Source organism: Pseudochaenichthys georgianus, chromosome 6 (assembly GCF_902827115.2).
Source record: "Pseudochaenichthys georgianus chromosome 6, fPseGeo1.2, whole genome shotgun sequence".
Taxonomy (NCBI): domain Eukaryota; kingdom Metazoa; phylum Chordata; class Actinopteri; order Perciformes; family Channichthyidae; genus Pseudochaenichthys; species Pseudochaenichthys georgianus.
Genome location: NC_047508.1, coordinates 20,593,414 through 20,616,952, shown reverse-complemented (window position 1 = coordinate 20,616,952; position 23,539 = coordinate 20,593,414). Strand labels below are relative to the sequence as shown.

The following is a 23,539-nucleotide window of genomic DNA, read 5'->3' as shown; positions in this document are numbered from 1 at the left end:
GTACTAGCGGGGCGGTTGTCAGGGCACTCTCCCTCTTCCATGCTGTCCCTCTGCTCAGTTATTCTCCCAGTGAGGGGAGGGCAGAGTCTTCCATGTTTAATTCAGCAGCTTCACGACAAGCCCTGTCATCATGTAGATGTATTGTATCGGCTAGAGAGGAACGAGGAAATGGTTGGGATTTAACTACATCAGGATACTAATGGAAGACTTACCGTGCACTTTACAAAATCACCTTAATCCAACGTTGTTCTGTGAAGGGAGGGATGTGAGTGAAAAATGAATTGCTTTTTCTGACGGGGGTCCCGCTTTTTAGTTTCCCTTTTTGATCCACACAATTTCTCACAGGTTGTTGTTTTTATAATCATTAAGTATTCGTGTGTTTTTTTTTCCACATATGGAGAGACATTTGCATGTTGTCCTGTTTTTTTCTTGTGATTACAGATGCATATCTAATTCCCAAGGATCGGCATTGATGATGAAATCTCCAGTGGGTGCATGTCACCTTAAGCAAAAGGCAGGCTTTTATGACTGACGTTTTACAGGATGCATTAGTAGACATAAAAGTGTATTAGTCAGGCAGCACTTGGGAGCTGTCAAGCCCCATGACTGTATTTCACTGTGTTGCTATGCTGCATCTAACTGTGCTGCCTCTGCAGGAACAAAACAACACATTTCACAGACTAATAAAGCTCGGACTAGTCTCAGTTTAGTGCCCCCTGTAAAGCCCAATGCTTACACATTTTGATTATAGCACAACATTTGCATTTAGAACTTTTTTTAGAGCCGTTATTTTGGTAGAGATCATAACTATTTATCTTTGTTGTTTCTTGCCAGAGGAAGATCTTTGTGCTGCATCCTAAGGGAAGTCCTTTATTCCACAGTGTGTTTAACAATCTGCAGAGGAAAAAGGCGAGGATGAGGCACTCAAGACTTTTATCAGCCGAGATGAGAGTTGTGACAGTCTGGAGCCCAAGTTTTCTGGGCTGTCTGTCTGGGTGTCCTTCACACTGAGGGCTTGGATGACAGGGCTTGGATGCAGGGGGAGGGGGGGTCTTTTCGTGTGACAGAAGGCTTTGCCTAATAGCCAGTCTGTTCTCAAACCCTGTCTGTTTGACGTTTTCCTCCTCCTCCTCTTCTTTTGCCTTTTCCGCCTCTGACATCCCTCCATCTCTGTTAGAGTACATTGCAGACAGAGGAAGCCCGCAGATTGGCGTCAACAGTCTTTTCATTTTTAAAATCTCTCCAGAGCAGTCCTGATTCTGGGACAGCTCCTCCGGGCACCTGGGTGGTTCATTGATGAAGGTGGCGCCGGCGTTCTGCTGGTAGAGAAGGGGGTTGTTTGAAAGAGGCAACATGGGGCAGCGCTGCCAGCCTGCCAAGTGTGTGGGCGCTGCTACGGCCAGACAGGCTTTATAATGGCTGTCTGACCGTGGGACAGAGCCAGCTCAGTGGTCACATGACTGACTGTGCAGATCCCTTCAGTAACCCTGGATCAATGGGGCCTGTGGAGTCAACAAAGGGCGGAGAGGGAAAGGCGCTACAAGCGTAGGCGATAAAGTGTGAGACGGGAAGAAAAAACTGTTAAAAAGTAGATACAGGGCAAATAAATAACAGAAACTGAACCAAGATATAAAGTTACACCAAAGTCTGAGTCACAAAAGAGGGAATGGGGATGAAAGAGAAGATTGAAGTAAAAGAGAGAGTGAGGACAGCAGAGGTGCTCGCTATTCATTACCTATAAGCGGATGCTGTGTGCTCTCCGAAGGACAGATAATATTGTATCTCTGCAATGTGTTTTTCTCTCCCTTTCTCACTCTTGTGGGCTTGAGATTTAAACTTCAAAGGAGTATTAGATAGTAGAGCATTTTCAATTTAAGCCAAAGACATGATCTGTTTTTAGAGTTAGAGCAAAACGTCCTCTTCCTGCATGTTTTTTAAAAACAGAGGATGTTTTGCTCTGCTTGGCATCAGGCAATGTCACTTACACATTTAGGATGTGCGAATTAAATCTCTAATGGAAAGAGGAACAGATGAGTTTGAATTGTAAGTTACATTGCATGGGTAAACGCATTCCAACAGCCAACATATTAAGAATGTAAGCAAGGCACAAAACTATAATACAAAACCTAAAAAGTATCATTATCGTAGTTAGTGTATGAGAAAAGAACAATATTATTAAGTGTTGTTTTAAAAAAATTAAAAAAAAACTAAATAAACAACACACTTGTACAGTTACAGTATCTTTTATTAGATATTTACAACTAGTAACACATTTGTGCTGTAGGAATCACTATCATTATTGGAAACCACTATTGGTAATTGTGCAGATGTGGACATCAGAACTGTGTCATACTTTCATCACATGTTGGACACAACAATAGTATCACAATGAGGATCCTATAATAAGACATTATAATATTGTAACGCAGATGGCTACAGGTTATCACTTAATGTATGTAAAAGAGGGACGCGGGGGTAGCAGTTCCAGCAGAGAGCCCCAAACTTTCTTTTCCCTTCACATCAATCCCAAGGCGCTCCCAGGCCAGCGAAGAGATATAATCCCTCCGCCTGGTCCTAGGTCTACCCCTCCGTCTCTTCCCAGCCGGACGTGCCTGGAACACCTCCCTAGGGGTGGCATCCTTACTAGGTGCCCGAACCACCTCAACTGGCTCCTTTCGACGCGAAGGAGGAGCGGTTCAACTCCGAGTCCCTCCCGGATGACTGAACTTCTCACCTTATCTCTAAGGGAGACACCAGCCACCCGGCGGAGGAAACCCATCTCGGCCGCTTGTATCCGCCATCTCGTTCTTTCGGTCATGACCCATCCTTCATGACCATAGGTGAGGGTAGGAACGAAAATGGCCCGGTAGACAGAGAGCTTTGCCTTCTGGCTCAGCTCCCTTTTCGTCACAACGGTGCGGTAAAGCGACTGCAGTACCGCTCCCGCTGCTCCGATTCTCCGGCCCATCTCACGCTCCATTGTTCCCTCACTCGAGAACAAGACCCCGAGATACTTGATCTCCTTCACTTGGGGTAAGGACTCATTCCCTACTTGGAGTGGACAGTCCATCGGTTTCCTGCTGAGAACCATGGCCTCAGATTTGGAGGTGCTGATCCTCATCCCAGCCGCTTCACACTCGGTTGCGAACCGATCCAGTGAGTGCTGAAGGTCGTAGACCGATGAAGCCATCAGAACCACATCATCTGCAAAAATGTATATTACAAACCGGATTGGTGACAAAGCGCAGCCCTGGCGGAGGCCAACCCTCACCGGAAATGGGTCCGACTTACTGCCGAGGACCCGGACACAGCTCTCGCTTTGGGAGTACAGAGATTGGATGGCCCTGAGTAGAGACCCCCTCACCCCATACTCCCGCAGCACCTCCCACAGTAACTCCCTGGGAACCCGGTCATACGCCTTCTCCAAGTCTACAAAACACATGTAGACCGGATAAGCGTACTCCCAGGCCCCCTCCAGGATCCTTGCGAGAGTAAAAAGCTGATCCGTCGTTCCACGACCAGGACGGAATCTGCATTGTTCCTCCTCAATCTGGAGTTTAATTATGTTTCTCTGATTTATTTATTTGTAAGATTCTGGGGATTTTGAAGCTTGACTGGGAACGGATGGCAGGCACTCAAGACATAAGAATTGTCTTTTCTTATTTTGTTGGCAAATGGCTCCTGTTTTTTGTTTGGGTCCATTCCGGTTATTAAACCATCAGTTAAGCTTTTAGCAGTGTTTTATAACGGTTCTCACCCTTTGGCAACCTGTATTTTGTCCAAGCTTTTAACACACTGCATCCCATCAAATCTGTAGTCTTTAAACTGTGCACTCAGTCATAATGTCTTTCTCACAGAAAAACACCAAGCACGTTTACCTTGTATCACCAGAATAAACAAGCCTTTGCAGACCACACTGGGCCATTTATCCTGTTACATTAACACCCCTTGGGTTTCGTTATGGCTCTGGGTTTGAATGGGGGAATAGCTGCATATTTGTAGGCATGTCAAATGAATAATTCCAGGGAATGACACAGTGTAACCCCCAGAAGAGTAAACCTCTTGTTAGCAGACTACATCCAACATGTTTGTCCTCTTCCCCCTCTCTCTTTGTTATACAGTGGGGAACCATTAAGGTGATTCCATTATCTCCTCCTTGCTCTCCTCTAAGGGATCTTCTTAACGTCATTCATTGTCATTTAATTTGCGACCAAGAGCATAATGGCCTTGGAAAATTGTCCCATGCCTACACAGGGGTGTGCTACCCAAGATAAGTGATCATAATTGTCAGCCTGCATCTCGGTAAAGAGGGGCTTCAAAGGAAGCATAATGGAGCACACGCAGTCGTATAGCAAGTGAAAACAGGGATGCTTGTCACCATGTTCTGGTCAGATTTAATTTCACACTCAGGCTAATGGGCAGTTCTATTGTTGTGGGCCACAAGGATGGGAAGGCTGCAGTTCTCCTCAGTTAATTCCTCAATTGCCCCCGTAGCTAGAGGAATGCTTAAATCTCGAAATGAGGAAATGTAAGATTTAGTCTTCACTGTGATGTAATGCGCTTATCAGAAAGGCTCTGCATTCCTCTGTATGATTAACGGCGGGTACCTGTGTCAAAGTGAGCGGGGAAATTAGCTCATGGAGGGATAACAGTATTCATCCGACTGAGACTCCTCGAACCTGCCGTGGCGCACTCCAACCTGTGTGATTATTCTGATTGGCTGAGCATCAACACACCGTTTTATTCCGCTTCGATGACTTTTCCGCCTTACTGTTTCGAAGTCTGCATGAAGACGAAGGCGTCCTCGGAATAATACATGCATCATGTAGTGAGTTGCACGCAATCTCCAGTCGGAGTGGTAAGCGCCACACTTTCTACAAAATAATGGCATGCAGCAACACAAGGTTGAACGGGGTCCTACGTGAGGCGATACATCTGGTGGATGATGAGCTGGATTTGTCCTCGCCTCTTTCATTTTGCGCCGATGAATAAGCTGCAGTGCACACAAAGGGTCATATTCAACAGCCCCCAGCTCTCGGTCCCTGTACCGTGATGCATTGGCTGTTGTTGTGCCTTGTCTCTTCACTTCCTCCGTGGGCTGATTAAGTCTTTGGAACAGCGTGGAAACACCACAGGGTGTTGCGTTGTTTTTCAAGACGAACACAATCCCAGTGAACAGTTTGAATAGACTAGTGACTCTGAAAGGAGGCAGACTGTCGCTGTTTGTAGGGATTAGTCACTACTAGCGGGCACCATTTGACGGGAGGCTGTCTCTCCCTGGTCAGGCAGTTGTATTCACTCTCTTCCACTCATCTTCAGGCATTAAGATGCAGTCAATAATTAATTTCATGTAAATGCTAGTATAAATTGTTCATATTATAATAGGTTAATCCTAAATTGAAAGGAAATGACAGAAAGACTTCATAATTGATAAGATCAAAGATAACGCTTTTCTTTGCTTGATCAGGCTGTCATTTTAGATATTATGTTATAACGGTTAAGGTTTCTTTTCTTCCAGTTCAATGCAGTCAGTGTGGATATAGACAGTTATATTTCCGGGGAAAAGTATCTCCTAAACCCAATAAATCAAAATGTAAACAAAACCAATACTGCTGAGACTGTGGCTCAACACGGGTCGCTGCTCGGATGCGGGCTATAAAGAAATGTTACGGATGTATCATTAAAATGCCCTGGGAGTTCTGACACCTGTGTAGATCATACCCCGTTCAAATGGAGGAAGAACAGCGTTGTGGTTGTTTGTGTTGTCTTAAGGCAAATAGCATCACGAATCTGTACGTGACTGGTTTGCATAATATGTGCATGTGTATTACAGAGAACATCAGACATGGCTACACCTTTTTGCATAATGAGGAACGTTTCTTAACAGCTTTTTGGTTCTGTGCATGAATCTGTTATATTTGAGCAGACTAAAGTAGAGAGGTCTACAAAATGTATACTGTTGATGTTACAAATTGAAATGTGTCAAGGGACATATTGAGGTTATCATAACATGTTTGTAACACGTTTTTGGGGAGAAACCTAGACAAATCCAGCTGTTAAAAGGATTTTTTTTAAGTATATATTTTAAAGTAAATGGGAATTACATTTGTTTGTCTTTTACCCTCATTTAAATGTGGTATTGAGAACCATGTAAATTGCTCCGTATTGCTCTCAATTTTTACATTTCTGTTATCATGACATCCATAGCAAACCAAAGCTGATAGTTTGTTTGAAATAAATAGGATTTCAGTTCCATATGCAGTGTCCTTTGTTTATCCTCCTATAGCATGACACCTATTGGTTACACAAAGGTCACAACATGCATTTGAAAGATATATGCATCTTGGCACGTTCCTGTGAATCAGTTTGAGTTAATCATCCTGTGTGTCCGTGTGATTAACACTGAAGCAGTCATCAAATCCAAGCTGCGATCCCTCCTTTCTCCTTTCCACCTGCAGAGCCGGCAGCACCTGTGCCCACATATCAGCCTCTCACCGCCGAATCTTAATCGAGTCCTCGCTCCTCAAACTGCTTTCACACTCGCTGAGGTTTTCTATTTCTACCACGATAGAACATAAACTTGTCCTGTTGCCAGTGAAAGATGGTGTATTAGATGGAATGTTTTTGAATAAATCATGACGGCAACATGAGATGAATTATTAAAGACAACGAAATAGTAAAACAAGTCCTCACTAATAATTAACATAATAAACATGCATATTAATCAAAACCTTGAGTGCCGACGATCAAGGTTACTTTTAGGTCGCCGTTGTACCAATCAGACAGCCTCTCTCTTAAGAACACAGTCTGTACAACTCGTGTATTCAAAAGGTATGTGATGTAACATAGGGCAGAACCAGTCATGCTTTAAAGTAGTCTCTTACGTCTTAAAATAGTCCGGACTAAAAATAGCAGGTATAGAAAGATTCAGGGCACTGTGCATTTCTTTTTGTTCTCTCTTTTTAGCAGAGAAGAACCTTAAGAGCTGCTTCTTGAATTGGCTGGGGAGTTGCTAGATGTTTATTTAATGTAAATAAAATACTCTGTATATATGGGGCGTGGGGGGGCTAGAACAAACTTCTGTGGTACCACAGGGGACAGCTTTTCTTATCAAAACTAACCCTTGCCAACACTGGCTTTAAAATAAAATTCCGTTTGTTTAAAGCTCTTCAATAGAAACAACTGTTGCGGCTCAAGGAATCACACAATGACTACAGTATTTTCATCAGTTGTTTAATTATCAAATGATTCGTATTAACGCAGCAACTTTCAGCACTGTACACACTTATTGAAACCAACCGAAATGTCTACAATATGCAGATTGTATTCAACTGTAAAAGGCTTCTCTCGTTTGTTATAACATGTTTCTTTTATTAGAAGATTCAATTACAAGTTACTGCTGAGTTTATCATTCATTTGAAAATCTGCTCTTTTGTTCTTTTGCAAGTATATTTGGCAGGGTAAAATAGTTTGTCATTTGATGTCTTACAGCAGGGGTGCCCAACCAGTCGATCGCGATCGACCGGTCGATCGCAGCGAGATTCCCAGTCGATCGCGAGATGTGTCTAAAAATAGAACAACAATATTCTGTTTTATCGTTAATGTCCTATAAAATAATCTTCCCGTGCCAGAATAATGCACTTGAACGCACCAAAGCTTTGTGATTGGCCGGCGTGACCCCATGTGTGGGGGCGTGGCTGTTGGGCAGTGGGCACTATTTCGCTGACGTTCTCCGTGTCAACAGGAGAGACAGTCTGCACACACACAAGACCGCAATTATGGCAGAAGCAAAAAAGCCCAAAATATATCATTTTCACTCCGAGTGGGAGGATGATAATTTTGTATCTATTCCAATTCAAAGTCCATCTGTCTCATCTGCAATGCGAGCGTGGCTTTATCGAAGAAGGGTAATTTAGGAACGGCATTTCAAAACAGTGCTCAAACGCTACGAGACGGAATTCCATCCTAATTCTGCCCTACGCTCCAAAAGGGGAGGGGCCTGAAAGGACGGCTAAATGCACAGCAGTCCATTTCCACCAGGCCCAACAACAAGAGCAAGGCTGCGACCATAGCATCTTATCGTGGCAGTCACGTTCTTGCGAAACACATGAAGTCTTTCAAAGACGGCGAAGTTGTGAAAGAAGCTTTCTTGGAGGCTGCCGACTCGCTTTTGGGGACAGTAAAAATAACAGAAGCATTTCAACAGGTTTTTGATCTAATAAAAACTCAAGTTAGATACCGTTATTAATCAGCTGTAAGTTTTAATTTGTTTGAACTTATTCATTATAATTATTGTACAAAATGGTATAAGAATGCAAACTTAAATTGATTATAGTCTATTATCAATTCAGGTTAAGAAACTAGTGTTACTTGCATTCTATTTTAAAAGGCATTTCTTTTTATACTCGACTAAAATACAACAAAAAAAGGGTTTGATTCTATTAATTTTGTCTTTTTTATTGCACTTTGGCAGCAGATTCCTGTGTAGCTTCAGATCTGAGTTGTCTTATTAGTAAGCCTCATTTATACTTTTGTAGCAACACTATTTTTATATAATGGCAAAGAAAGGGTTCAGTCTTTTCTTTTTTTCCTGTGTCATGTGGCAGCACTGTTCAATGTTTCTTGAAAACATTACCCACTGTAGTATGTGACGTGTGAATAAACTCCAACTCTGTATCAACAACACTGTTGTGTAACTTCAGTTAAATACTTGTATGTGTGTATATTAGAAAGAGGTAAAAATAAAGGATCTGCAGTATTTTATGGAGTATTAAAGGTCAGTTTTATACAAGTAGTGTGTATTTACCTGGCTGTCAGTAATGGCTACGCCTCTCTATTTGGACTGGTAGATCTCGGCAGACTGGCAACTTTAAAAGTAGCTCTCGGTTCAAAAAAGGTTGGGCACCCCTGTCTTACAGTATCATTAACATAGTGAAAGAAGCTGATGACAGCCCTACATTGTCTCATTTGTTACCTTGTGTGAACGTTTTTTAAATTGGTGCCACATCTTAACAAGACTAATGGCGGTGTGCCTCTCATGCTCATTGTATTAGAGCACGAGAGAAGAGCACCTTGTCTGATGATGCTTACGGGTGTGTAACCTGTGACAATGGAACTTTAAAGGGAAATGGAAACACTTTTCAAACTGCTTTCCATGCGACAATATTACCATTAGGAAATGTATTTATCTAATGTATTTATCTAGTATTTATCTAGTCTTTATCTAGTCTTTATCTAGTCTATCTTTATCTTTATCTAATCTATACTTTTTTGCCCCACAAGTGGGGCAAAAAAGTATTTAGTACAAGATATCTGGCTCTCACAGACCTGTAACTTCTTCTTTAAGAGCCTCCTCTGTCCTCCACTTGTTAACTGTATTAATGGCACCTGTTTGAACTCGTTATCAGTATAAAAGACACCTGTCCACAACCTCAAACAGTCACACTCCAAACTCCACTATGGCCAAGACCAAAGAGCTGTCAAAGGACACCAGAAACAAAATTGTAGACCTGCACCAGGCTAGGAAGACTGCATCTGCAATAGCTAAGCAGCTTGGTGTGAAGAAATCAACTGTGGGAGCAATTATTAGAAAATGGAAGACATACAAGACCACTGATAATCTCCCTCGATCTGGGGCTCCACGCAAGATCTCACCCCGTGGGGTCAAAATGATCACAAGAGAACGGTGAGCAATAATCCCAGAACCACACGGGGGGACCTAGTCAATGACCTGCAGAGAGCTGGGACCAAAGTAACAAAGGCTACCATCAGTGACACACTACGCCGCCAGAGACTCAAATCCTGCAGTGCCAGACGTGTCCCCCTGCTTAAGCCAGGCCCGTCTGAAGTTTGCTAGAGAGCATTTAGATGATCCAGAAGAGGATTGGGAGAATGTCATATGGTCAGATGAAACCAAAATAGAACTTTTTGGTAAAAACTCAACTAGACGTGTTTGGAGGAGAAAGAATGCTGAGTTGCATCCAAAGAACACCATACCTACTGTGAAACATGGGGGTGGAAACATCCTGCTTTGGGGCTGTTTTTCTGCAAAGGGACCAGGACGACTGATCCGTGTAAAGGAAAGAATGAATGGGGCCATGTATCGTGAGATTTTGAGTGACAACCTCCTTCCATCAGTGTGAAGCTGACAATTGAGCGGCCCGACCAAGCAAGGAGGCAGAGGCAGAACGTCCAAAAATATAACCCGGCGTGGGCATTTATTAAAACATGGGCACAAAGTTCACCGCCTCAATATGCGGTTTTCCTTTCACCCATCCTGCAGCCACAAGGATCTCACACACACACCCATCCCTCCCAACAGACAGGGCAACAGAGCCTAAATACCCACACTCCAAACATCACAACAACACAGGTGAGTGGGGAGGAGACACCACAGGACACCAGGTGCACACAATCATCAGCCACAGACAACCTATACTGTGCAATCACGCCAACAAAGTGCCATATCACCCGGCCTGAAGCCGTCAGTCCATAGTGACGAAGCCACCTTCGCCACATTTCCTTCCCCCTCTCCCCCGGAAGCACAGTGTCTCTACAGTCTCGTGGGTCCGGGTCCGCCTCCTCGACCCGCAAACGCTGCTCCTCCTGCTGGTCTCTCGTCTCCTGCTGCTCGTCTCTCGTCTCCTGCTGCCCCAACAGCCGTGGCCCCCCGGTCCGTTCCAGGCACAGCCACCCCCAGCCGCGGTTCCTCTCCTTGGTCCCTCCTCTTCCCTCTCGCAATGTTCACCTCCTCACTTGGTCAAATCCCACTTCTGACACCAATTGTGAAGCTGACAATTGAGCGGCCCGACCAAGCAAGGAGGCAGAGGCAGAACGTCCAAAAATATAACCCGGTGTGGGCATTTATTAAAACATGGGCACAAAGTTCACCGCCTCAATCTGCGGTTCTCCTTTCACCCATCCTGCAGCCACATGGATCTCACACACACACCCAGCCCTCCCAACAGACAGGGCAACAGAGCCTAAATACCCACACTCCAATCATCACAACAAGACACAGGTGAGGGGGGAGGAGACACCACAGGACACCAGGTGCACACAATCATCAGCCACAGACAACCTATACTGTGCAATCACGCCAAGAAAGTGCCATATCACCCGGCCTGAAGCCGTCAGTCCATAGTGACGAAGCCACCTTCGCCACAATCAGCAAGGGCATTGAAGATTAAACGTGGCTGGGTCTTTCAGCATGACAATGATCCCAAACACACCGCCCGGGCAACAAAGGAGTGGCTTCATAAGAAGCATTTCAAGGTCCTGGAGTGGCCTAGCCAGTCTCCAGATCTCAACCCCATAGAAAATCTTTGGAGGGAGTTGAAAGTCTGTTGCCAAGCGACAGCCCCAAAACATCACTGCTCTAGAGGAGATCTGCATGGAGGAATGGGCCAAAATACCAGCAACAGTGTGTGAAAACCTTGTGAAGACTTACAGAAAACGTTTGACCTCTGTCAAAGGGTATATAACAAAGTATTGAGATTAACTTTTGTTATTGACCAAATACTTATTTTCCACCATAATCTGCAAATAAATTCTTTAAAAATCAGACAATGTGATTTTCTGGATTTTTCTTTCTCATTTTGTCTCTCATAGTTGAGGTATACCTCGGATGAAAATTACAGACCTCATCTTTTTAAGTGGGAGAACTTGCACAATTGGTGGCTGACTTTTTTGCCCCACTGTATATATAGCACAAAATTGCAACTAATCTATATCTACTGTCACTTTTCACATTAAACTTGTGCTCTAATTAAATTAACTAAACGCTTTCATTTTAAGTTGTGAGTTTAGTGTTTTTGACCCTAAGAAACACTGATGCATTAATCAATAACAATAATAACCTCCCCCCCCCCCCCCCCCCCCCCGTTCAGGCAGCACCCCCCCCCCCCCCCAAAGCAGTAAACCTAGGGGAAACACTGTATTAATTGCGCAGAACTACCAGGTTTAAACTGAAATATTTTAACTGCAAACAGAAGCTTCACAGAATGTTGTGTAGATATTGAATTGCATCATTCTGAATGGAGCCTCAAAGCGTTGTGTTCTTTGGTACATCAACATCTGTGTTTCTTTCCTCACCTCTTTATTAAGTCATTATTGCACCACTATCCTTACTTCCCCCTTTCATTCATGTATTTGATCTTTTTCTCCACATCACAGACATTTCTTGTCGCAAAGCTTGTTTGTGGTGTTAAATTATCCTGCAGAAGCGACAAGATTTACTTCATTAAGTCACTGCAAAGTGCACTGTAAGGGTAAGAGTCTGTCCTCCTGGGCTCCATCAATAACCATTAGGGACCCTCTCTCATTACACCCAACCTCATAGACCTCCAGGTCTTGAGAAATGTGCCCTGCCCTCTGATGTGATGGATTACGCTTCGATGGCATCACCTCTGTTTGGAAATGATTGCCACCAGCACTATGGACACCGCCTCACTCAGCTTCTTTGCTTAATCAAGAAGAACCTCGCTTTCCTATCAGCAACCCCTAGTTTGTTTTTCAGCTCCTCCTTTTTCTTCGATCCCTCCATCTTTGTACACACACCTCAAACCCCTTCAGCATGTCCAAAGCTACTGCAGTATGATTATTCATATGGCAATGAGACTGGATGGAGCTGGCCATGCTGCCACAGCGTGATGGGAGCAGCCTGTCCTCCTACAAAAAACAAAAAAATAGGTCGATTGTTTAAGCACCTAGATTACGACCCATAGCCACGTTTTAAAGTGTAGCACCTCTAGTGGTCGTGTAAGAAACAACATGCTCCCGTTTATTTACAAATAACCCTCTCTGGAAAATCCTAAATTGTAGAACAGTTTGGCCATTAAAATGCTTTTTGATTCGATTTCTAGCGAGAAGTGTATATTGTACTTTTAGAATCCACGTCCAGTGGATGTGTAGGATCTATAGTTTGATAGATATTACGAAGATGATTTGAGGTCTCGCCAGGATAACGTGTATATGCGGCAGCTTCCATGTAAAGTTAGCGTGGGTGAAAACAGTATTTCCGGTCTCGAAGTTTTCATAATAAAACCGGATATATTCCCCTCACTGTCAAATGATTACACAGTGATATCTGCATTACTCATCCACTAAAAAACATCAGTTTATCCTTGTTAATTACACAATATTGATTGGTTTAAATGGTGTACAATGCTTTTGTGTTTTTAACCTTCGAGTCAGAGAAACAAATAGTTTTTTAGGAGTTTAGACACTACAGTTTCCGAAGACACTACACTACCCAGAATCCCCAGCTATCGTTTGGGACTACAACATCCGCCTTGCTTTACAAACCCCGTGATTAGTCATCAAGCCCTGTGATTGGATGTTGGAGTGGCAGTGCGACAAGGTTACGCTGTCAAACAGCTCTTTGAAATGGAATGGAACCACGGCAGACTTTCCAAAACTGGAATTGGACGGGTCCAGCCCCCGGCTCCAGCTTCCCCCCCCCCCCCCCCAGAACTACACATACTGGCTATTGTGTGTTTCGCAATATATGGCACGTCTCTTTATAAGACGTTTTCGTATTTCCCACAATTAGAAGTTGGCAGTATTAAACGTGTACACCCTGGAGGTTTAGGGGATACGAAACACAGTGGTGTTATCAATTGTAAAACATATAATTAATAAATGGTGAAATAATATACCCACATGACACCTAAGGTGAGAAGAGCTTTATTTAACGGATGGTTTTATGTCTACCCCTCCTGTTGTTCATTGATAAGCCGGAAACATGCACTTGTCAAGGTTCAGAGGCACATTTTGCAAATATGGCAGTAGCCATCGATCATCTTAAGATAAAATAAGATATACTTTATTGATCCCAAGTTGGGAAATGTTTTTGTTACAGCAGCATGTACTACTTTGTTCTACTCCACTATAATTCAGAGGTTAACCTGGTATTTTTACTCTACTACATTTATTTTTGTTACTTTGCAGATTCTGATTAATGATGTGAAATATAAACAACCCTTAAATCAGACTTTAGTTACACCTGAGTAAAATTCAGCCTTATCAGTTTGTCTGTTTTGCACATCCTCCTGTTAATATCTTTGGACGTCCTGCACTAAATTGTTTTATTGTAGAGATCACTACAGTATCTTCTTGATATTTTCCATTCTATATTTCTATCATTGACCCCTATTTTGTATGTAGGCTACTCTTAATATTTAAATGTTTTCATCAAATATAACTTATTCTACAACTAAATTCAATAACGTGCTTTAACCACTAGGAGGTGCGGTTTAGACCAGTGGTCTAGTTAATACAACATAATAATATCGTACATAATATGACTATAAACTTTATTGGGAAATTAAAACAGAACGTTAAAGGAAAATACAGTTTCAGTCTCTCGATGTGAAGCTTATGCATTGTACCATGAACTTGTATAGACCTGTAACAGTCAACTGCATGAGGAGTTGGAAAGGTAGTTCAGAAAATCAGTAATATCTTTAAAAACTACAAAAAAGTCCCTTTATATCAGCTGTGCACCTTTATGGTGTAAACACAGCCTATCTACTAATTGGATCAAATATAAAAGTCAGCCGAATTAGTGTTGATACTGCAAGGAGACGTATTGTGTGAAAAGAAATGGAAGATGTTGTTTAATTGTTGATATATGTATGGTCCACGTCACGTATTCAGTTTTGGCGGCATCTCTGCAGTTTGTCAAAAGGTCTTCTGATCAGGGCTCTATAAATACATATCTACGGCAGATCTGTAATATTTAATGCAGCCGAACCGTGTATTGCAATGCCGTTATGTGATGACTTTCAAAGAGAAAAGCAAGAGCACTCGGAATAAAGTTTTATTATTATTTTTTGAATGTTTTCCGATTTCATATCACATAAACCCCATATCCCGACGTGCATTGCGGCGTGATCAAAACCTCTGAAAACAGAAAGGTGTCTCTCAGAATCGAAAGAGAAAAACCTATGGGAAAAACACAAAAGCATTGAACAGAATTTAAACCAATTAATGTCGTATAATGAACTAGGATAAACTGATGTTTTTGTAATGGATGAGTAGTGTAGATATCACTGTTAAATCATTTGATCATTGGTTTTATTATGAAAACGGCGAGACCGGAAATACTGTTTTCAACCCGTAACTTTACGTGGAAGCTTGCCGCATATACACGTTCTCCTGACGAAACCTCAAATCATCTTCGTAATATCTATCAAACTATAGATCCTACATATCGACTGGACGTGGATTCTAAAAGTACAATATATACTTCTCGCTAGAAATCTAATCATAAAGCGTTTTAATGGCCAAACTATCCTACAATTTAGGATTTTACAGAGAGGGTTATTTGTGAATAAACAACCCTCTGTAACGTTTGCATTGAACGGGAGCACTCGAGGCCGACAATTTTAAAACGTAATTATAGGTCGTATTAAGCGCTTGAACAAACGACATATTTGGTCGTAATAAGGTTCTTAAACAATCGACCCATTTGGTCGTATGAGTTGGAGGACTTGTTGGATGGGAGTGTTTCCGGATGATGACTTAGGAGTCCTGCAGCTTCTCTGCCAAGAGCAGGGAATTCAAACTTAATCAGGGCAAAGACCCCTCCCTTCCTCCTCCATCTCCCTGAGAGATGCACACGGGTGAGGCCAAAACCGAACAGAATGGGAGAGACAAAAGCCAAAGTCTAGGGAACGTCCCACACGCTCCCTCCTTCTGTGTTTAGTTTTTTTTCGTGGTGCGCCTGAGGTTTTCTCCCATGAGTGATGGGTTCAATTTGGGGCTATTGGCAACACTTTTTGGATTCAGAGAGGGGACATTAGCAAGATTATCTTTGTTCTAGTCTATCATTTCTATTTTAAAATCTTATATTGCTCATACAAACACACACACAGTGTTCCAAATGTCCACACACCACGCCTGTTGTCCATCCATCACCCACTCAGCACTGAGAGTGGAGCTCAGACAGAGAGCTCTGCAGCCGGCCCCTGGCCCTCTGTCCGCAGGATATGGTCACGCCAAGGGTAGGAGGCAATGATCGGCCCTGATCAATAATTAATCGACTGCATTAAAGCGTATGAATAAGTCATGGGCGGAAAGAACCCATTCGTCATGGCACACACACACACTCACACACAAGAAAGTGATCTTTAACTTAGGACAGGGGGAAATTAACAGACAGAAAAAAAAGAGAAGAAAGCAAGGGTCTTAACTTGTAGGGAATTCATCACAGAACCACTGAAATGGTGTTGCATGTTGAAGCTTCTCTCTGTCTTTCCTCTCCACCAACCATTCTCTTTCACTCTCTCAAGTAATGGCCTTTTTCCTGCAGGCGGAATAAATAAGTTATTACATCCGTGTGTGTCCTAAGGCTTAGCAAGGACCGTTTGAATATAAATAGTTCATTTGCCTCCAAAGTGGAGGCCTCACTTTGTGCCATATTTGTAATTACTTTTTTTTTTTTTTAAAGAAGAGCACGGGTGGGTGTTTTGGTTGAGTGGAGATGCAAGATGAAAGTGCCTCACACAAATAAGTCTGCCAACAGTTTTTACTCTAAACACCATGTCAGAAAGGAGGGGGCTGTGTGTGAGCGGGGGGCTTAACTCAATGCAGCCTTTTTATGTTTTGTGCTGACTATAAAGAGGGAACAGCCTTTGTGATGCTCTAGACAATTTAAATACTGAGTAGAATTGATGTGGTAAAGAAACTTTGCCAATAATTTGAATGGGAACAGCCCTTCTGAATATTTAATGTCTCGGATGTATACTTAAGCGAGATGGTATAACTTTACAGCAGCCAAGCTGGCATGTGTGTATACACATTTTTGGCACTTGATTTCGTGTGTGTGTGTGTGTTTGGCTGTTGTTGTTGTTGTTGTTGTTGTTGTTGTTGTTGTTGCTGCTGCCTTGTTGAACTCACAACATGATTATAAATTCAACAACGGAATTTCTAAGTTTATTTTATTTTTATTTTGAAACACAGACAATTCACTCCGCCTATAGGTGTTCACGTACGTGTGTGTGTGTGTGTGTGTGTGTGTGTGTGTGTGTGTGTGTGTGTGTGTGTGTGTGTGTGTGTGTGTGTGTGTGTGTGTGTGTGTGTGTGTGTGTGTGTGTGTGTGTGTGTGTGTGTGTGTGTGTGTGTGTGTGTGTGTGTGTGTGTGTGTGTGTGTGTGTGTGTGTGTGTGTGTGTGTGTGTGTGTGTGTGTGTGTGTGTGTGTGTGTGTGTGTGTGTGTGTGTGTGTGTGTGTGTGTGTGTGTGTTTGCATGCTCACATGTGTGGCTGCTCTTTGATGAGATGCCCTGTTGTGAGTTTGTGTCTGTGCTCCTGGAGGAAGTGCAGGAAGGGAAAGGAGGCAGCTCTTTGTTTCTGCCAACAGAAGTGTGTCAGACAGAAATACTCTGGGAGCAGCGCTGAGAAAAATACATTTCAGCCTATTACCGACTGCATACAGTATGGGCAGGAGTACGGAGGTGGAGCAGCACAGTGTTTCACTCTTAATTGAGATATTGCACTATGCAGGAGATAGTAAGTATAATGGTTGTTCAGCAAAACTTGCTGCGGTGAAGCAGATTCAAATATGCATGGTTAGATGAGGCTTAGTTTATCAGCACTGAAAACTCATGAGTAATTCAATGCATCTCTCTCGCTTACAACGTTCAACTTTTATTTAATTTGTATACATATAAAAACGTAGTGTGTTAGCTGCTCCATATTTAGCATGCAGTCCTATCTCATTTGATTTGTCTTAAAGGCTTCACATATTACACCTGTGCCTTACCCCCTTTATATTTATCTGTACAGAAACATCATAAACAAACAATGGTGACTAGGTTTTTTTCCATCACTAGCTCGGAACTTAAGACTGTATAAAAGAAGTAGATGTGACACAGTGGTTTGCGGACCACCAAGTTGAAGCCTCAAGTTTGGAATTTATTGAGATACGTACGCTGAACAAGAAGGATTTGTGACTGAAATCTAACAACTAACTTTAAGGAACTGAAACACACTGAAACGGTTACATTTGAATTCACGAAAAATGTGACAATAAGGTGGTGATGACCTGTCAATCACAAGGTAGCCCGCCCTAAAGCAATGTTTCTTTTTCATATATTTTACTCTAAATTAGACCATCATCTACTAAATGGAAATCACAACTTTCTACAAGCAATTGAGACCATAAAATGATTAGCAAAATGTTCAGTAATGAGATATTTAATGAAGTGAGAAGTAATTTTTTCATAGACATCTATAAAATATGGCATATTTTTGCAATCAGTGGAGTGGCCCCTGTTAGGCCATGAACATGAATGCAGGTGAAAAGGGTTCTGTTCCCTCTGGACACTGCACATTAAAACTGAAACAAAACATTAAAATTCCCACATAAATAGATCGAGTATTCTGTACGACTAACTGTTCTGCCTTTACTTGCTGTCTCCTCTTTTCCCCCCGCTACAGTAACGTCTATGTGTTTGGATGTTTTTTCTTCATGCATGCTCACAGTGCTTTTTCTGAGGAAGGATTCATTTGTTTCACTTACTGTGTTGTGTAAGCATTTGTGTGAGAGATAATTTTGCTTGTCATACCAATTACCTTTTGCTTTATTGGTTGTCACTCTCTATCTAAATGTAATAACTATGAGACTGCGTTGTGGGTACACATGCAGCTGCTAAACTGAACATATGACCTTGTGGGTTCACGCAGGTAATCTGTTTTCTGTATCCCATTACAGCTTCATTTCTGAATCAATGTTATCAGTTTTGATATAGAAGTTGGCAGTTATCGATCATAAATCAAGAAAATGCACAATCAGCCTTCATGCTATTGGAGTAAACATCTGGAGAGTATCAGGAAATCAAGATTGGAGTAATCTGTGTTGATTTTTTCTGAGATAGATGACAAATAAATTCACAAATATAAATGCAAACTGTGCTGGGCAAGGTCATAAGAAATGATTGTTTCAGAAAGGATTGGTTAGATAAAGTAAATCTCATTAAATTAGAGAGTATTTGTACAGGAAAACTTGCTGACCCTTTTGAAAATGGATAGACATATGGGGAAAATCATAATAAGAAGAATGTAGGCGAGGAATGAGAGAAGTTCCAGAGTTTTGCGTCCAGTGCTCTATCACCCTGACGACTCTGTCCAATTAGAGCATATGATTAGTGTAGTCTGTGAAATGGAATCTTTCAGCCAGGCTCCGATTGCTACAGGTCCCTGCAATTTAGCTATCACTTTGTCTCTGTCACCGCAGTGCTGCTAATATAAAACCGACAGAATAGATGATTTCTACTTAAGGCGTAGCTTGATTGAAGCTGATTACATTTCACAAAGGTTATTATATTCAGGGCTGCACATAACTGGTGCGCATGCGCACCTCCACCAAAAAAAGAGCACCGGGTCATTTAAAAAAAGGCGCATTTGCGTACTAAAATTGGGAGAGGGAGAGAGAGAAGAGAGAGAAGGGAAAAGAGAGGAGAGAGAGAGAAATATATTTGCGAGTTGCATATGAACTCAGTGTCGGCCCGTAGCACTGGCGTTATAGATGTTCGCCTAGGGCGCCAGATTTGTGGAGGCGCTGCGCTGACAGCTCCGGGAGGGAAAAAAACATTTTTGACCGTTGGGGCTCCTCCTAATTTTCGGCCTTGATGTAACAATATTCATAAGTAACTTAAGTAAATGTAACACCCTTTTCATCCCGGTTACACGTTTCATTTGCCCTGTATGATGGGCGCTGTAAGTGATGAAAATGGGGGATGTTGGCTTATCTGGCGCCCGCAGCTCACAGCCAAAATGCGAGTGAGCGAGGGAGAGAGAGAAGGGCGCACCGCCCGGTGTTGTTACTTGTTATTAGTATCTGGTGCTAGCTGCTCTAACGGATATAAGAAGAAGATGTTTCTACAATAATGTTGAGGGAGAGTCCTCTCCAGTCAGACTGAGAGGCTGATACTACAGCTCAGTGAGTGTTTAGATAGTTCACTTTAGTCTAAGTTCTAACGGTTTGGTCACAATTTATGTAAACACATATTTCCAAGGCACTCCTTTATAATTATTGGGATAAACAGGTTTGAAATCATTCCAATGCATACTACAGGACAGTAACCAAAAATATCCTTTAAAACTGGAGAGATAAAAAAAAAAATGCATAAATAAAATAAATAAATGTTAAGGTAAAATAAGATATGAATGAACAACACAAATAAAATAAGTTACATTCATTTGTTATTGGCTATGGTAGGTTATTGGTTATGTTCATACTTATTTGATTACATCCACTTGTCTAAGATGACAACAGAGACTTTCGACCCAAAACCAGCTGTTGACTTGTGGATGCAAGCAGCTAATCGCAGACTCAACCAGAGAGAAAGTAGTAGGCCACATCATCAGCTCTCATGTCTGACAGAGAGGAAGACAGTGAGGAGAACAGTCAGGAGAACAGAGAGGAAGACAGTGAGGAGAACAGAGAGGAAGACAGTGAGGAGAACAGTCAGGAGAACAGTGAGGAGAACAGAGAGGAAGACAGTGAGGAGAACAGTGAGGAGAACAGTGAGGAGAACAGAGAGGAAGACAGTGAGGAGAACAGTGAGGAGAACAGAGAGGAAGACAGTGAGGAGAACAGTGAGGAGAACAGTGAGGAGAACAGTCAGGAGAACAGAGAGGAAGACAGAGAGGAAGACAGTGAGGAGAACAGTCAGGACAACAGTGAGAAGAACAGAGAGGAAGACAGAGAGGAAGACAGTGAGGAGAACAGAGAGGAAGACAGTGAGGAGAACAGTCAGGAGAACAGTGAGGAGAACAGAGAGGAAGACAGAGAGGAAGACAGTGAGGAGAACAGTCAGGAGAACAGTGAGGAGAACAGAGAGGAAGACAGAGAGGAAGACAGTGAGGAGAACAGTCAGGAGAACAGTGAGGAGAACAGAGAGGAAGACAGAGAGGAAGACAGTGAGGAGAACAGTCAGGAGAACAGTGAGGAGAACAGAGAGGAAGACAGAGAGGAAGACAGTGAGGAGAACAGTCAGGAGAACAGAGAGGAAGACAGAGAGGAAGACAGTGAGGAGAACAGTGAGGAGAACAGTGAGGAGAACAGTGAGGAGAACAGAGAGGAAGACAGTGAGGAGAACAGTGAGGAAGACAGTGAGGAGAACAGTGAGGAGAACAGTCAGGAGGGAAGTGATGACAGTTTGTAGGATCACTGGTCGTGCTAATGTTGTCTTGTGTTCACCTCTGCATGTGTGTTCTGTGTTCACCTCTGCATGTGTGTTCAGTGCCGTCTGTCTGGCAAATAAAGTCAAGACCCCTTCAAAAGTTACGGTTTATTTCATTTTAAGGATGAGCACCAAGCAACATCTCCAGGTGCTCCTTTGAGAACCAGGGCAAAAAAGTTATGTGCACCCCTGTTTATATTTCCATAATATGTGCACATGGAGGGAGGGTGTGTGTGGGTGGTATTTCTGTGTTTGTGTTAAGGAGAAGAAAGAAGTTCAAGGACATAAAGCTTGTACATACGCATGGTTTCACTCAGACTTTCTACTAGAATTGAGGGTTTGAATCATCCATGCATTTGCATTAAACAGGCCACACTCAACATTACGTTGTTTGGGAGAATTTCAACACTAATTGGCCGTCTTTCTATTCATTTCAAACAAATAATATTCCTGTTAGTAATTAACGTAATCTCCTAAACCCTTTACATAAGCTCTCTCCAAAAAAAAAAAGTATGTTTAAAAGACATGAAAAACTGAATTTTGCATAATACTGTAGGTGACCTTCAAGGACGCAGAAAGTGTGTATACCTTTACAGTCATCTAATTTGTTTCTGTTCTGTTTTTGCTGTCTTGTTCCAGGTTTCCAGAGCCAAGGGCACACCCCATGGACCCCCGGGACTTTGATGACAATGATTCTGGACCATCCATGGACCACGCCCCCTGATACCAGCAGACCTGACTCCTACCATCCACCTGTCCTTCAGTCTCTGCTACTGCCAGCCATCGGCCCCTTTGAGCTGTCAGGCTGGCCCCTCTAAACCCCTTCACTCTCTGTCAGCCATCTCCCTTTTACCCCTCTCCCTTTTACCCCTCTCACCTCTCCCCTCATGGTGCCTGCTGGCAGTGAGCTGACCTTGAAGGGGGCTGCTGTGACAAATATGGATGGCCATGTCTTTTTCTGCTCTCCAACTTTTGTAATGCCATACTCGCTCCTAACTTTCTTAAATTAAAGCACACAAGTTATGTGCAATCAATTACCATTAGGGATGCTCCGATCGCCAATTTCGGGGCCGATCGCCGGAATCAGTATCGGCCGATACCGATCGAGTGGGCGGGGCCTAAATGGAAGATTTAAACATCACTTTAAATCTCCCATTTAAAGTGATGTTTAAAACTCAGTTAATGGGGCTCATTCACTGGAGCTTCCACAAACAACAATCAACTTAATTATTACATTCAAATGATGTACATTATTCAAGTTTACATTCACTTTGGAGAATAACACGGGAGAAATGAGCGGAAGCGCTCTCTTTTCCTCTCTCCCTCTCTCTCCCCCCCCCCCCCCCTCTCTCTCCCCCCCTCTCTCTCCCCCCCTCTCTCTCCTGACAGCCTGTCAGTATCTCATGCAGCTCACTGATCCAGTAATGAGTGACCCGACAGTGAAGAATAAACATATGTATAACTAGTTTAGCTTGTTCCAGAGGTAGATAAAATAGCTAAATAGATAAAAAGTGTGTTAGGTCTAACTCTTGTGTGTTTCGCTCCGCTTACTGGTCCGGCGGGCGGAGCTGCAGGATTTCTGCTTCACACACGTTGCATTCCGCTATTTTACTGTCTTTTTCGGACACCTTAAAATAATGCCAGACCGGTGAAGCCATTTTGGCGAGCTTGTTTTGCCGCATACAGAGAAAAGTGTCATGTATTTTACGTCATGCGATCGGCTCTCGCGATCGGCATGTTTAGAGAGCACCGATCGATCGGTAGAGAGTGAGTATCGGCCGATCTCGATCGGTGACCGATCGATCGGAGCATCCCTAATTACCATCAAGCTCAATTTCCACCGCCAGTCAGATCCTTGGCTTACTGGTGAGCCTGGCTGACTCAGACAGGAGCCTGGCTAGGCTCGGCATCTGTTAAGCCCGACAGATGTCACAAACGGGAAATTCTGTGACGCCGTCACACTTCATTTATGTACAATATGATTTTGTTTCGACAAACACTCCCAGACAAAGAAAAGTGAACTTTTGTATGCCGATATGCCTTACACCTTCGAGAGAATATATTACAAAGCTATTCTGGGTGTCATATTTTTTCTTGTACTAAAAAAAAAAGTGTCTTAATCTTTCGTTATACAATGATGTCTCTTGCACTTTCCATCATGCTGTTGCCCCTCCCTTAACCCTCTGCCCTACCCGCTGACTCTTTTTGTAGATTTGCGCACACTTCCTTGCGTTTGTCAGATCTATTAAAGAAAGCGGGGGGACATATTGACACGTATTGATTGGTGAATGTTGCGGAGTCTTTGTTAGGTGAAAATCGAACTGTAATTTGACTGTGCAAAATAGCACTCG

General features: G+C 42.8%; 1 protein-coding gene across 3 annotated transcripts in view; it reads left to right on the top strand.

Annotated features, from left to right (window-relative positions):
- trim44 (tripartite motif containing 44) overlaps positions 1–22,518 on the top strand; it is a 58,602-nt gene extending 36,084 nt beyond the window's left edge. For all 3 annotated transcript variants that reach the window (XM_034084266.2, XM_034084265.2, XM_034084263.2), the window contains exon 6: positions 21,828–22,518. In XM_034084266.2, coding sequence (XP_033940157.1) covers positions 21,828–21,912 — 85 coding nt within the window. In that variant the 3' untranslated portion in view covers positions 21,913–22,518. The remainder of the gene's footprint in view (positions 1–21,827) is intronic.
- Positions 22,519–23,539: the final 1,021 nt, after the last annotated feature.